Source organism: Fusarium redolens (genome assembly GCF_020744475.1).
Source record: "Fusarium redolens strain MPI-CAGE-AT-0023 chromosome Unknown BKA55scaffold_16, whole genome shotgun sequence".
Lineage (NCBI taxonomy): Eukaryota > Fungi > Ascomycota > Sordariomycetes > Hypocreales > Nectriaceae > Fusarium > Fusarium redolens.
Window position 1 is genome coordinate 108997 of NW_025763679.1, and position 12978 is coordinate 121974.

Consider the following 12978-nt stretch of genomic DNA (forward strand, 5'->3'; position numbering starts at 1 on the left):
AATATGTCGCATCAGCAGCCTGCCGTCGTCCCTTCGTCGGGAGTATCAGATTCTCCCTCTGACACTGGCAGCTTCAAAGGCAAAAGCAAAGTCGAAAACGATGGATATCCCAGCGATTCAGTGCCTCCAACCGCACCAGCCCTGGCTGCTCAGCAGGGGCAGCGCATGGAAGCGGCAATGGGAGATGCGATTCTACGATTTCTGCGAATAAGAAAACCTCGAAGGAACGACACCTACGATCTCGATGCGGTACGGACGAGGAAATTGTTCATGAGGAGTGAAGCTGACTCGAAGAAAGGTCGCGACGCAGCCTAGCATCTGGGACTCGCCCGACATCGAACGATACAAGGAACTGTATATCCACCCGCAGTGGGAGAACTGGTCGGCCTTTGATCCCAACTTTCGTTGGACATGGCGCGAAGAGAATGCTGTTCGGCACAAAGTCGACTGGAAGATCATGGTAGGAACAAAGCCAGCCCTGCATTTGCATCGGAGACTAACCCTGGCAGGTTTGGATGTGTATCATGTTTGCAGCGTTGAACATCGACAGGAACAACATCCAGAACGCTGTATCGGATAACATGCTTGATGATTTGGGCATTACGCATGCCGACTATGTGAGTCTCCTTTCGTAGTTGAGAGATTTAATACTGATTGGAGTTAGAATATTGGACAAACCATTTCCAGAGTTGGCTTCCTCGTTGCTGAGTTGCCCTCGCAGCTGATCTCGAAGAGGTGAGTTTCTTAGCGTTCTTGCTACTCTTGGTGCTGACATTCTCGCAGAATTGGGCCCGATATGTGGATTCCCATCCAGCTTTGTATCTTCAGTCTCATCTCCGCGATGCAGTTCTTTCTGAAAGGTCGTGCATCATTTCTTGCTACACGATACTTGATGTAGGTTTCCTGAAGTTGTCATGGTAACAAACTGCTCACATCTTAGTGCTACATTCCAAGGAGGCTTCATTCCGTAAGTGCATATATCTGACGTGGGCTGCTGCATAAGCTAACGAGTCGTAGGGACACTATCTTGTATCTTAGTTACTGGTACACTGGCACAAGGGTATGTTGACTCGTCTCGAGACGCGCACGCGATACTGAAAGACTTTTCAGCTCCCAATTCGACTAGCCTGGTTCTGGATGTCGTCGCAACTCGGTAGGCGATGAGATCCATACTAACTTAGGGATCGCACCAGCTGACATTGTATAGTCGATATTGGAGTTGGTTTCGCTGCCGTCGGTATGCTCTCCATGCGTGGTATGCTTGGATATGAAGGTTGGAGATGGCTCTTCCTCATCGAAGGAGCATTCACTTGCAAGTTGACATCGCATCCGTGAAACTCACCATGCTAACGGAATCGCAGTCCTAATCGGGGTTGCATCCTTCTTCCTGATGCCGCAGTCGCCAGCGAAGACCAAGAGCTGGTGGAACCCGAAGGGCTACTTCACCGAGCATGAACAGAAGATTATTGTCAACTCTGGTAAGCCGTTTACCAATTATTGACGATATTCGGCGCTGACACGTAACAGTTATCCGCGACGATCCTCAGAAGGGAGGCATGTACAACAGACAAGGGTTGTCAGTGCGTCAAATCTGGGAATGCACCAAAGACTACGATATGTGGCCTCTCTACGCTCTCGGTCTTCTCTTCGGCCTGCCAAAGTACCCCGTCAACCAATACCTCACATTATCCTTCCGTGGCCTGGGTTTCAACGTCATCGAGACCAACCTTCTGTCGATTCCATATATCGTCGGCTCCTGCATCACGATGCTTGCCATTACAGCGTTCAGTGAGCTTGTCAACAACCGAAGCTTTGTGTCGATGGCGGAGGATGCTTGGTTGCTTCCATGCTTTATAGCATTGATTGCTCTGCCTGATCCCATCGGGCCTTGGGCTTACTTTGCCATCTCGACCGTGCTTCTGTCTTTTCCATAGTCAGTATCCTTCTACTCAACAGAACGCGGTTCGCTAACAGCACCCAGCACTCATCCCATCCAAGTCGCGTGGACGAGCAGAAATGCGGGGTCTGTGCAGAACAGAACTGTCTCAGCATCGTAAGGTTGCTCAACTTCCTATAAGGTATTGTTTCTGACGATGTATAGACTTTACAATATGTGGGTTCAAGTCAGTGGAATGATCGGAGCAAACAGTAAGTCCCCATGGCACCGCTTGATTTCAGTCACTGACATGTCGTAGTCTATCAGCCGAGTGACTCGCCACGATACTTCAAAGCTAATACAGGTTTACTCGTCATTTGTGTATGGATGTGTGTAAGTATCGTTCTATTCCCTTCAAAATCTCCAATCTAGACTCACATCCTCGCAGCTCGTTCAATATCCTGGAACATTCTTTTATTACAGATGGAGGAACAACCAGAAGGCTAAGAAATGGGACGCCATGACACCAGAGGAGCAGCATCAATACAGGACTACCACAACCGACAAGGGCAACAAGCGGTAAGTTTCCGTTCAAATCCGCCGGAAATGGTACAACTTGCTGATTTATATGCAGACTTGACTTTCGTTTCGCGACTTAGTCTTGGTAGGTTGACAGCCGAGGCAGAGAGTCTTGGCTGAGAGAGAATGCATGGATGGCTCCCGAGACGTGGTGACGGCCCATGTCTTAAAGGATAGGCGAACAACAATAGTGAGATTATCCGTATTACATCTCACTGATCGTCAATTTAATCCTTGATCAAGCCTGAGTCAGCGTGATACACACTTTTCATCCATTACCACTTTAAGCCGTGAACCTTGTTGTCCAACCACTCAGAACCAAATCCTTCAGATTGACTTTCTTACGACGTTGCATCAATTTGAAAACATCGAAACTCAATCATTCACCGCATCACCAAACCCTCACATCTTCTCGCAAACCTAACCCTCCTCATTCAGCCTCCCCACCTTTTCGGATCAACGAACCCGTCGCCGTTTCAAGCTATCTCTCAATCTGTCCACCAGATCGTGCCTCGGCTTTTTTCTCGACTGCTCGATCGTCGCAAGCGAGCCGAGGGTCGAAACGCGGGGTTGCAGTGCCAAAAGGAGGAAAGATTGGTTGCTACCCCACACGGGTTTGCCATGGGAATTCATCATTTGGTATACGAAATAGCTTGGCCTACCCCGGATTTGCTGTGCTGCTTGATGCAGGCTGGGGAAATGTGTTAAATAGCTCGTAATCGATCTGTAATTCTCCTCTTTACATGCTTGATCTACCTTGAACGACTGTGTAATCTGTTGCTTTGTTCTCAAGTCTGTCTAAAATCTCTATCCAACATGGCTCTTCATTCACGATGGTCTAAACCTATTCCAAAATGCTCCCTTCAGCAATGGGTTTTTGGTTCAGCCTGTGAGCCTATTAAAGAGGGCAATAAGCCCATCCTGATCGACGCAGACCGTCCGGACTCACACTTCCTCACAAAGGAGCAATTCCGACTTCTCTCCAAACAAGTTGCCCTGGGTCTCATCAAAGCCGGCCTACAACCAGGAAACAGAGTGCTCATGTTTTCCTCCAACAACATCTACTTCCCATGCGTCTTTCTCGGTATTCTGATGAGCGGTGCCATGTTCACTGGCGCAAATCCCGCTTTTACACCAAGAGAACTCGCCTATCAGCTCAAAAACTCTGAGAGTACGCATATGTTTGTTGTTGCGAACCAACTACCTACCGCTTTAGAGGCTGCTGAGACAGTCGGTCTCCCAAAGGAGAACATCTTTGTTATCGACCCGTCTGTGCTCCCGCCTGTTGGCACTACACCGATTGCACCGTCCACTACGAAAGATGGTCTTCGCATGTGGACTGATCTTGTAGCCGACAATCAAGAACAAGCAAGGACCTGGAAATGGACCGAACCTGCAGATCCAGAGACGGCGGGCTGCTGCCTCAACTACAGCAGCGGCACAACTGGTGTTCCCAAAGGCGTTGAGATCACTCATACCTCATACGTCGCTAACGGCCTAGGTGTTGTCCTTATTTCAGACTTAGAGCCTGATCCCGAGCTCCAAAAACGCACCAAGGGCCTCGCCTTTCTCCCCATGTACCACGCCTACGCGCAAACATACTTCATCTCCATCTATCCCCATCTAAACATCCCCGCATACGTCATGCCCGCCTTTGACTTTGAGAAAATGCTACAGCACATTCAGCGCTTCCGCATCACAAGCCTTCTCTGCGTCCCTCCCATTCTGGTCTACCTATCAAAGCACCCGCTCGTCAAGAAATACGACATCAGCAGTGTCGAGCGAGTGGGATCTGGCGCTGCACCTTTGAGTAAAGAAGTTGCATCAAGTGTTGAGAGACTATGGGCTAATGGAAGTGTCAATGTGAAACAAGGTTGGGGCATGACTGAAGTCACATGCACTAGTATGACTTGGGACCCCCGGGTTGTGTGCAACTCTGCTGCGGTGGGAGAACTGGCGCCGAATTATTCGGGAAAGATTATGCATTTGGACGGAAAGACTCCAGTGGCAAAGCCCGGCGAGAGAGGCGAGCTTTGGGTCACAGGACCTACGTTGATGAAGGGATACTGGAAGAATCCTAGTGCTACAGCTTCGACGATTCACGTTGATGAGGATGGTACGAGGTGGCTGAAGACAGGCGACATTGCATACGTCGAGTCCTTCGAACCCGGAGCCATCTTCCATATCGTCGATCGAATCAAGGAGTTGATCAAAGTCAAGGGCAACCAAGTTGCACCAGCCGAGCTGGAAGCCGTGCTCTTGGACCATCCTGAGATTGCAGACGCTGCAGTCGTCGGTGTTCCATATGAAGGCGATGAGGTTCCTCGCGCGTATCTTGTCAAGGTCCCTGGATCACAACTCACCGAGCAGCAAATTGTTGATTGGATGGAGGCTAGAGTTGCCAAGTACAAGCGGCTCAAGGGCGGTGCTTCTTTCGTGGATATGATTCCCAAGAACCCTGTAAGTGAGACCTCCGAGCTCTGTGGGGCTTAGCTAACATTGTGCTTTCAGTCCGGGAAGATCTTGAGACGGGAGTTGAGGGAGAAGGCCAAGCAGGAGTTGGATCCCAACAGAGCACCCTCGTCACGTCTTTAGACGGAAGACATCTTTGCACTCCAATGGGTTGCGGGATAGATATGCACGTATCTGTAGAGAAGTTGGCGAAGGCCTGAGAGTATTGTACCGTATTAGCGTAAATATGTTCATCTTTTATGGTACTTGTACAGAAGCATACCAGCTTCTCTATGCTAAACTATCATTGCGGCCGAAAGTAACTCGAGCGGGTGCCAATATGCCAACCTTGGCCCTGCAACCTGATTATCAAACATTTCTTCCTCTGAGATCTCGATCGCCTTTGCGACGCAGATACATAACTCATACATGCCACCAGAGAGGAAGAGCCAGATGCTCTCAACCAATGCTGTTGATGCGAAACTGAACATCTCCCTGTCGTCAAAACGACACAACATAAGTCTCCCGCAGACGATAACCCCATCGGTATCTCACCCCAGACCCCTTGACAAGATGTCGAGTTTGGCTCATCACTGACCAAAAGTGACAGCCGGCTGACTCAAAACTCAGGTCATGGCTGCATCTGGCTGCTGGCCATCCACCTCAGTGGGCTGTAAGCCCTGCTCAATTACCGCACGAAGTTCATGGAGCGACAACCCATTCTCCTGGAGATACTTGTCAAGGGATTCAATGGCCGAAGGACTAGTCCGGACCACGAGTTGAACAAACTCGGCGTGCGCGACATACAGACCGAGCCTCTCAGCAGTTGTCTCCTGCTCCTGAAGCTGAGGCTTTGCCTCGTTCATGAACTCCAGAGCAGGGCGGGCAGCGTCTTCTGTCAGTTCGAGTCTCACCTGAGCCGCACCGAGTTCGCTCTCAGCTTCCTGAAGAGCATTGGCGTTGGCGGCCCATTGAGCCACCAAGCTCTTCTCCATGCCCTCGAAGTTCTCGGCTGAGACTCTCATCAAGACATCTTTTGAGTCGTCGAGGTTCTTTCTTGCAGCCACGAGTTCCTCCTTGTCTTTTCGAAGATGTTCGACTTTAGCTTCGACCTGGGGGTAGTGCTCTTGGGCGAGTCGGTGATCCTCGAGACTGGGCTGGTGGAGTTGCAGCTCGTGATTAATCTGGTGCGTTTTGGTCTGGACAGACATGAGGCAGTCCCCATGTTGCTTCCGGACATCTTGCACATGCAGTGCAAGGTGATGGTGGTAGGCATCGGTGGCCTGGACGAGCGCGGAGTTGTAGTTGTCGTTCTGTAATTGCGTTAGTATAGTCATTACTATTGAAACAGCATGAGGACTTACATTGCTCTGATCGATGACCACGGGAGATGTCTGAGCGGCCAACTCCAGAGGTTGCTGAGATGGTACCACCGCGTTGCAGACACGTTTGTTGGGCGGGTTGACAGGCGTCGAGGAGAGAGAACGGTCGCGCTTGTTATGATTTGATTGGGGGGGCGGGCAGGGTGTTGTGGGAGCTGTCTCGGGTGAAGTAGGACCAGCTATCACGATGGTGTTTTCGATGCTGGAGGCTTCAACACTGACAGCGCCAGGCTCATTGTGTTCAAGGGCTGCATCTGAGTGCGCCTGGGACTTGATGGCACTCAAGACTTTTGTGAGTCCCCCTTGACGTGGATGCTCATGGGCGATAGTATCATCATCGTCATCTGTCGCGTCAATCTCTTGCTGAGACGAGGCATCGGGATGAAGCTTGGTATTCGGAACGCCGCTCCCCTCACCACCAGAGGCAATCTCCTTCTCATCTTCCCGACGAGCAGCAGGCTTTGAAGCACTTCGACCCAGGTGCCTACCCTTGGGTACATGAAAGTGCTCCCTGGCGGCCTTCACATCGCTCCCACGAAGCGCCTTCGGTTCACCACTGCGTGCTGGACGAGCAAGAATAATCTCACGGAGGTACTCCTTGATCCCAGCTGCGTCATAGCTCTGGCTCTGGCTGGCGTGATCGAGTAGGTAGGCCAAGTCTCCCAGCAAATGGCGACTCTATTGCTTTGGTGGGAACTCAGCCAACCACTCCCAGGGCTTTTCGCCGACAACGGCTTCAATGCGTTGAACGTGGCGTCGAGCGGTGTGGATCTCTTTTGGGTTGTCGGTGAAGTTGGTCGGCATCACAATCTCTTCGAGGTCAGCGGCCATGCTTGCGGTTGGGGCTGGAGATGGTTGAGCTGATGAAGCTACTGCCTCATCAGCTTGGGACATGATTACGACGAGGTTGAGAAGTGAATAGGATGTTTATGATAAGGATTTGATGATGAGTGATGGGTAAAGAGAGAAGAAAGAAGAGCGATATCAAAACAAAACAGAACTCTTAGTCTATGAGTCGTGCACTTGTGCAACGCAGGCACGTGACTGCAGCCTCACTCTTCAGTCTGTGTAACATCGCAGCCTGCATTTCATAGGCTGTGAGTCACTGAACTCATCAAGAAGTCTGTGCTTGCGTCGTGTTTATGAAGATGCCTAATTACCTATACAGTGTCGGCCAGTGGTTGCCATGGATACCTCGAACGTCCTTGAGAAATAGCAAACGAAAACTGAAAAATAAAAACAAACAAACAAACAAACAGGGCGATCTATTCTGGTTCTAAGGGTGTCTGAAGACTTGAGACGAAGGTGGTCGTTTGCCGGGTCTGTGCAAAGTCTCAAGTCTTATGCCACCCCAATATGCATCATTGTGCATCCGGGCGACTGGAGATCAAATCCGACCAAGATCTAAAAGTAGAAGCAGATCTCATAACAAAAATTGATACTATTGTGCGTATATACGTATAGAACCATCATATTTCGTACATCCAATCCGATGAGCTCTTTGACAATATGCAGGACCAATTTTGAGGCAAGGCACCTTAGCTCACTGATATTGACATCCTTACATAAGAGCGAACAAAAACATTATGGAAGCCCAGGCCAGTCCGATAGATGCGATTCCGGTGTTGAGTGAGTTGGCACCAGCAGTGGGAACAGGTGGGGTGGGAACAGGTGTAGTGGGAATAGTCACGGGTGCAGTTGGAGTGGCGACCGGAGGGGCAGTAGGGACCTACACATGTCAGCTTCTCCATCAAATCTTCTCAATTTATGTGAACTTACGACAGGAGGGACGGGAACAACAGGTGCAACAGATGTTGATCCAGGATACTGAGCCAGGACAGAGGAGGAGAGAAGAGCAGGGGTGAAAAGGAAGATAGCCTTCATTTTGAGCTTGGTTATAAGCTTGTATCGACGTATTTTGTGAATGATCTGAAGTCCTAGGTAGGTCTCGAGGTTGATAAATAGGCAGCGATAAGTGACTCCGTTATTTCCAGAGACTCGCTAAGAAAACGGGGGGGATGTCAGCTTATATACGTAAGAACTTCTCGATGGAAGCTCAATGAAACACCGAGAACAGACAGCAATGGAGCAGGAGTGAGTCACTACGCTATGTCCGCCGTTTGAGAGGCTGGAAGGACTCTGGTACGCACGTGCAGCTCACGTTATCATTCGCTCAAGGTTCAAAGGTTGCAGCGGCTCAGATCGAGGATTCAGAGTCTGGAGATATCCAGACCAATCGGGATGGCCAGAGGGCTGACCAGGCAAGGGAACATCCGAGTAACGGAGACAGCCTCAAAGCAAGTTGGCGAGTGCTCGTGATCCACTGGGCCAACAGTATGTCTTGTTATTCTTATGGCATCAGGAAGTTCAAGAATCTTCAAATTTGTTGAGCTCAAAGTGAGGACAAGCAAGCCAAGCACCATGTGCAGTAGTCATTCCATGAAAGTTCAATTGGCCAATCGCCTCTCGATGGGTGCATCGTATTTCCCGACGCCTTGGCGTTATGCTTCAAGCCAAGGCGACACTGCCTTGGTACCTTGCCAGCCCTACAATTTAAGAGCTTCAGCTGTCGAGGAGCTGAAGCAGTGCTATCAGAAGCTCCCTTCCTTTACACGTTACAAGGCATGCCCGGGGATACTAAGCCCGGGGAGAGCGTCGATGGTCATGGTCTCCCTTGCTTCTTCGGGATATCCATTGGGAATTATCTATGCATGGTGAGCTGAACTCAATTGAAGTTCTGGGTAGTAATGTCAGACAGGGCCATTCATCATGACTTCATCGTTAGAGGGGTAAGCATTGATCGGCAGGGCGACCTGCGGGTGGCTTGTCAAGCTTCGGTTTGGTTTCGGCTACATCGATTGGCTCGTCCTCCGAGGGTTTGGTTTGTTCCATGTCTTTATCTCCCGGGTTCCATTTACATGGCTCTGTGATCTTTCATTATCCATTCATCATAGCTTCAACTGCAGATAACAGTATCAGTGTCGCGGCACACATTATCTCATTTGTGTTCCTGTGTCGGGTCGTTTGGGGAAAATGCTCCGAAGAACTTTATATCGCGACTTTGGTGCTAGACTCTAGCTGAAACGTGCGTGTTGGTCACACTCAGTTGGCGTCAATGCGTCTGAAGTGTAACGCGCGTCGTCTTCGACACAGCTACAGCCTTCAATGACTGTTTTATACCTCGTATTGAGCTGCAAGATGCTTAAGTTTAGAGTTACTCAACACGGATATCCCGGCACAACTCTTCATCACCGCAAGCTGCTGAGTGAGGGTCAGGTGCTATGTCACTGACGAAGGTCAAGAGCTGGCAATGCGTGCATGGTACAGCCAGATGTACTATCGCACAACAAAAATGAAACATTGTCGCCATTTACAGTTCCAGGGGTATTGGCAGATAAAATTATTTGCATGCCAAAAGGGAAAGGACGCAAAAATAGAAAAATGAATGCGGTTTATGTGGATCGAACACATGACCTTCAGATAACGATTCCCGAAGTTTGACTTCAGTCTGACGCTCTCCCAACTGAGCTAAACCCGCCAATCAATCAAGCGATGAAGAATTGAGTTTCCATTTTACTTTACAAGCCCGAGTCTCACGTACTCTTGTGCCCCTATTGCTCTTTGAAGACTCAGATGGATGCTCAATCTGTCGCCCAAGTCCCAGGGTAATCATTTGATATGTCACCAGTGAATCGGAATCCCGCTCTTCTCCTCTCCGGACACTAGAAGCCGCTTTTCGGGAAATTCTTGCTTGGCTGAGGTCATAGCTCAATTGAAGGATTCGAGAAATCTCCCTTAATCATCTTTCGCCGTATTGGCATTCACTACTTCAAGCCGACAAAAGCAACGCGTCTGGTGCGCCGTGTTTCTTTTATACAGCCAAGACTTCCTTCCACTGGATCAGCTGGTATAATGACACCACTGTGATGCCTATGACACTGTTGCACAAGGCTGAGCAAGACAACACGATCCTTCCGCGTTTCATTGACGATAGCGGGTCGCCATGATTGGCACTCCAAGCATCTAATTTAACTCCCCCACCGACCGACCGAGGAGAATTCACGGATATAAACATCGCCTTGTCAGCTCTTCATTACCCATTCCCAGAGTTACATGACAATTCCGACCATGGCATTCACCAAAGTCGCGTTACTCTCTCTTCTTTCGCTGGTCGCGGCCAGGGACGCGAGCCAAAGCCCCGCTAAAAGCCCTGTGCTCGGCCAGGTCACACCACAGGGCTGCTTCAATTCCCTCCCCAGCAAAGCCGATGGACGATCCAACACCTTCAACAGCGTCGGCACATGCACCAACTACTGCCAGAAGCTGAAGAAGACTGTAGCGATACTCAAGGATGTGGAATGCATCTGCGCTGATATCTACCCAGCCAAATCTGCCCTGGTAGACGATGACAAGTGTGATACACCTTGTCCTGGATACGCGAATGATGCCTGTGGTGGAGAGGATGCCTACAGCGTGTTCAACCTGGGTGTGGACTTGTTGCCTGGAAATGAGGGTGATAAGAGATCGTCGGGCTCAACTGCTGAATTGACGGGTTCGACCAAGACCGCTGTTGTTGTGGCGACTGCGACTGAAGTCTCTACCACCGACGCTGAGACGACTGTTGCACCTACGACTGAGGCCGAAGAGACAACATCCGCTACCAAACCTGAAAAGGCTTCCGCGACCGAGGCGACAACGAGCGACAGCACTACCGTGTCAACGCCCAGCGCATCTGCATCGACTGTCCCCGACAACGCGTCGCGCAGACTCAATAACCCCATCGGCAACTTGGTTGGGCTTTTGCGACAACTGCTATAATGTTGGATTGGTCAATGGTGGAGCTGAGGGTTGATGCATCAGTTGAGCGACAATCCAGATCAGGTGTAACACAATGCGCCGGATCATAGAGGAGACATGTCAATACACACACTGTAAACCTGCGGTCGCGCATGAATTTATTATAAAATTTAGAGCTATCAGATCTTCCTGATAGAGGTTCTCGTTTACAAGATATCGATTGTGTGCTCCAGTGCATGTTCAGTCAGCATCGTGGATTGGGAAGTGCATGCCCGTAAAAAACGGTTGTCAACTGACTGTCTTTGCCTGAACAGGGGCGCTTGAATCTCTTCGTCCAACCAATCTCCTCCTGATAATATTCCCCTTTCAAATCTCCAAGCCCTTTTTTATTCGTGTGAGGCCATAATGAAGGTGCTGTTGGTCAGATAGTGAAACGGACCGCTATAACTTAGTGGGGTCTCCGCTGTTTCCCAGCCCGACCCGCCTGAGCTGCTCAACTGGCAGCCTTCAACAACACTCAACTGGTAGTCTCAGGGAGACCCATGCTTCTCACCAGCGTTCTATGATCTACACTTATATCCTGAACAAAGGTACAGTAGACTCCAGGCTTTCAAGGACGCACTTGCAATCTCTCTCAACGAATGATATAGTATTTAAATGCGCTTCTTAACAAAACGAATGGTATCATCCAGCTAAACAAGCTATCCTTTCCCCCTTATGAATGGTAAAAAGCCGAATTCTCACTAACACGTCAAAACCGTCGACCCACCATTCGGAACCTTGATGAAATTCGGCGGTCCAGACAACTCCTCATCAGGATGTTCCTTCTTTTCCTCCTCCAACGCCCACTCGATCGTCCTTGGTGTATCGGTAGTCCAAACAAGCCTCATGAATATCCCGGTATATTTCAGCTCAGCAGAGTGTGTCGAAACCCAGTGCTCTACACCTCCAACCTTTCGATGCAGTCCAAGACCACCTTTTGCGCCGTAACATGTTTGAATACCGCCGGTGTGACTTTCTTTAAGACCGTGAAGCATAGCGAGTTTCTTTGTCTTGGGCTCTGATACGAGGAATGCTTCGAGGGGTTTGGCATCGAGTTGCACGCCATGGGGAGAGTCAAGAATTGCTTCGTGGATTTCTTCGCCGTTGATGGTATGGGACCAGATTATGGCGAAGACGAAGTTGAGTTCGCTTTTGCCGAGGATCATTAGCGGTGTAAACCAGCTTGGGACTGGATCGCCTGGGTGAAGGTCTGGTGAGTTCCAAGTTGTCGCGGAGGGATCGAAGTTGTTGATGATTTTGATGGTCTTGAAGTGATTCCATGGCTCGATGATGGCAGCTCCTGGAGGTGTTACTATGACGGGAATCTCGGGAGGAAACGTTTTGAGAGTTTGCGGATGAAGATGATCGGAGTAGAAGAAGCCAAGCAGGATAGCATCGAGTTGTCTTGTCGGCGCGGGCTGGGCCGCTTGATCTTGAGCTTTTGGCGGCAAATACGCAGAAGCAGCTTGCTCGATTGCTCTGATGAGATTCTCCAGGTCTTCAAATGTCGAAATGCCCTCCTTTTCAACACGAGCAAGATGTACGATCCATCGATGCCCAACATGCGCTGCTCCGTTAAGCCATGGCTCAAAAGCAAGATGGTAGAAGACCTTCCCTGCAGCAGCCCGCTCCTCCTCAGGCCTGGGGAAGGACATCAGCCAGCTATTATCACCATTTAGAGAGGTAAGTATCGGTCGTAGCGATTTGCTAGGATCCGACAAGTGTTTCGCTACGGTTTCTCCAGGTGATTCAGTCATTTTGTAGTTTTATAGATGGGTCAAGAGAGTTGAAAGTATCAGGAAGGGTTTAAGGTTGAGTTTAAGAAGTGGATGAGTCGATGACGGCATGGGG

General features: G+C 49.8%; 6 protein-coding genes and 1 non-coding gene across 7 annotated transcripts; 3 read left to right on the forward strand and 4 right to left on the reverse strand.

Moving 5' to 3' along the window:
- Positions 1 to 3: 3 nt before the first annotated feature.
- On the forward strand, positions 4 to 2459 carry BKA55DRAFT_597282 (major facilitator superfamily domain-containing protein; the record flags this gene model as incomplete). The annotated part of the gene is made up of 15 exons (XM_046196055.1): positions 4 to 249; positions 299 to 460; positions 510 to 617; positions 665 to 735; positions 784 to 894; positions 941 to 967; positions 1039 to 1060; positions 1111 to 1153; positions 1208 to 1273; positions 1362 to 1478; positions 1528 to 1788; positions 1957 to 2053; positions 2102 to 2148; positions 2196 to 2269; positions 2325 to 2459. 15 exons carry the CDS (start codon positions 4 to 6, stop codon positions 2457 to 2459), a joined length of 1587 nt encoding a protein of 528 aa, XP_046044864.1.
- Positions 2460 to 3271: 812 nt separating this feature from the next.
- On the forward strand, positions 3272 to 5050 carry BKA55DRAFT_694355 (uncharacterized protein; the record flags this gene model as incomplete). Its single annotated transcript, XM_046200029.1, has 2 exons — positions 3272 to 4915; positions 4967 to 5050. 2 exons carry the CDS (start codon positions 3272 to 3274, stop codon positions 5048 to 5050), a joined length of 1728 nt encoding a protein of 575 aa, XP_046044865.1.
- Positions 5051 to 5532: 482 nt separating this feature from the next.
- Positions 5533 to 7182, reverse strand: BKA55DRAFT_707705 (uncharacterized protein; the record flags this gene model as incomplete). Its single annotated transcript, XM_046200720.1, has 3 exons — positions 5533 to 6219; positions 6271 to 6919; positions 6995 to 7182. 3 exons carry the CDS (start codon positions 7180 to 7182, stop codon positions 5533 to 5535), a joined length of 1524 nt encoding a protein of 507 aa, XP_046044866.1.
- A 467-nt stretch (positions 7183 to 7649) lies between these two features.
- Positions 7650 to 8172, reverse strand: BKA55DRAFT_543384 (uncharacterized protein; the record flags this gene model as incomplete). Its single annotated transcript, XM_046190588.1, has 3 exons — positions 7650 to 7692; positions 7854 to 8017; positions 8068 to 8172. The coding sequence occupies 3 exons, from the start codon at positions 8170 to 8172 to the stop codon at positions 7650 to 7652; spliced, it is 312 nt and encodes a 103-aa protein (XP_046044867.1).
- Positions 8173 to 9734: 1562 nt separating this feature from the next.
- BKA55DRAFT_t265 lies at positions 9735 to 9826 on the reverse strand. Its single transcript has one exon. It is a non-coding gene; the product is annotated as a tRNA-Phe (tRNA).
- A 590-nt stretch (positions 9827 to 10416) lies between these two features.
- BKA55DRAFT_543385 (uncharacterized protein) lies at positions 10417 to 11106 on the forward strand (the record flags this gene model as incomplete). The annotated part of the gene is made up of 1 exon (XM_046190589.1): positions 10417 to 11106. The coding sequence occupies one exon, from the start codon at positions 10417 to 10419 to the stop codon at positions 11104 to 11106; it is 690 nt and encodes a 229-aa protein (XP_046044868.1).
- A 722-nt stretch (positions 11107 to 11828) lies between these two features.
- BKA55DRAFT_520847 (uncharacterized protein) lies at positions 11829 to 12884 on the reverse strand (the record flags this gene model as incomplete). Its single annotated transcript, XM_046188460.1, has 1 exon — positions 11829 to 12884. One exon carries the CDS (start codon positions 12882 to 12884, stop codon positions 11829 to 11831), a length of 1056 nt encoding a protein of 351 aa, XP_046044869.1.
- Between the last annotated feature and the right edge of the window lie 94 nt (positions 12885 to 12978).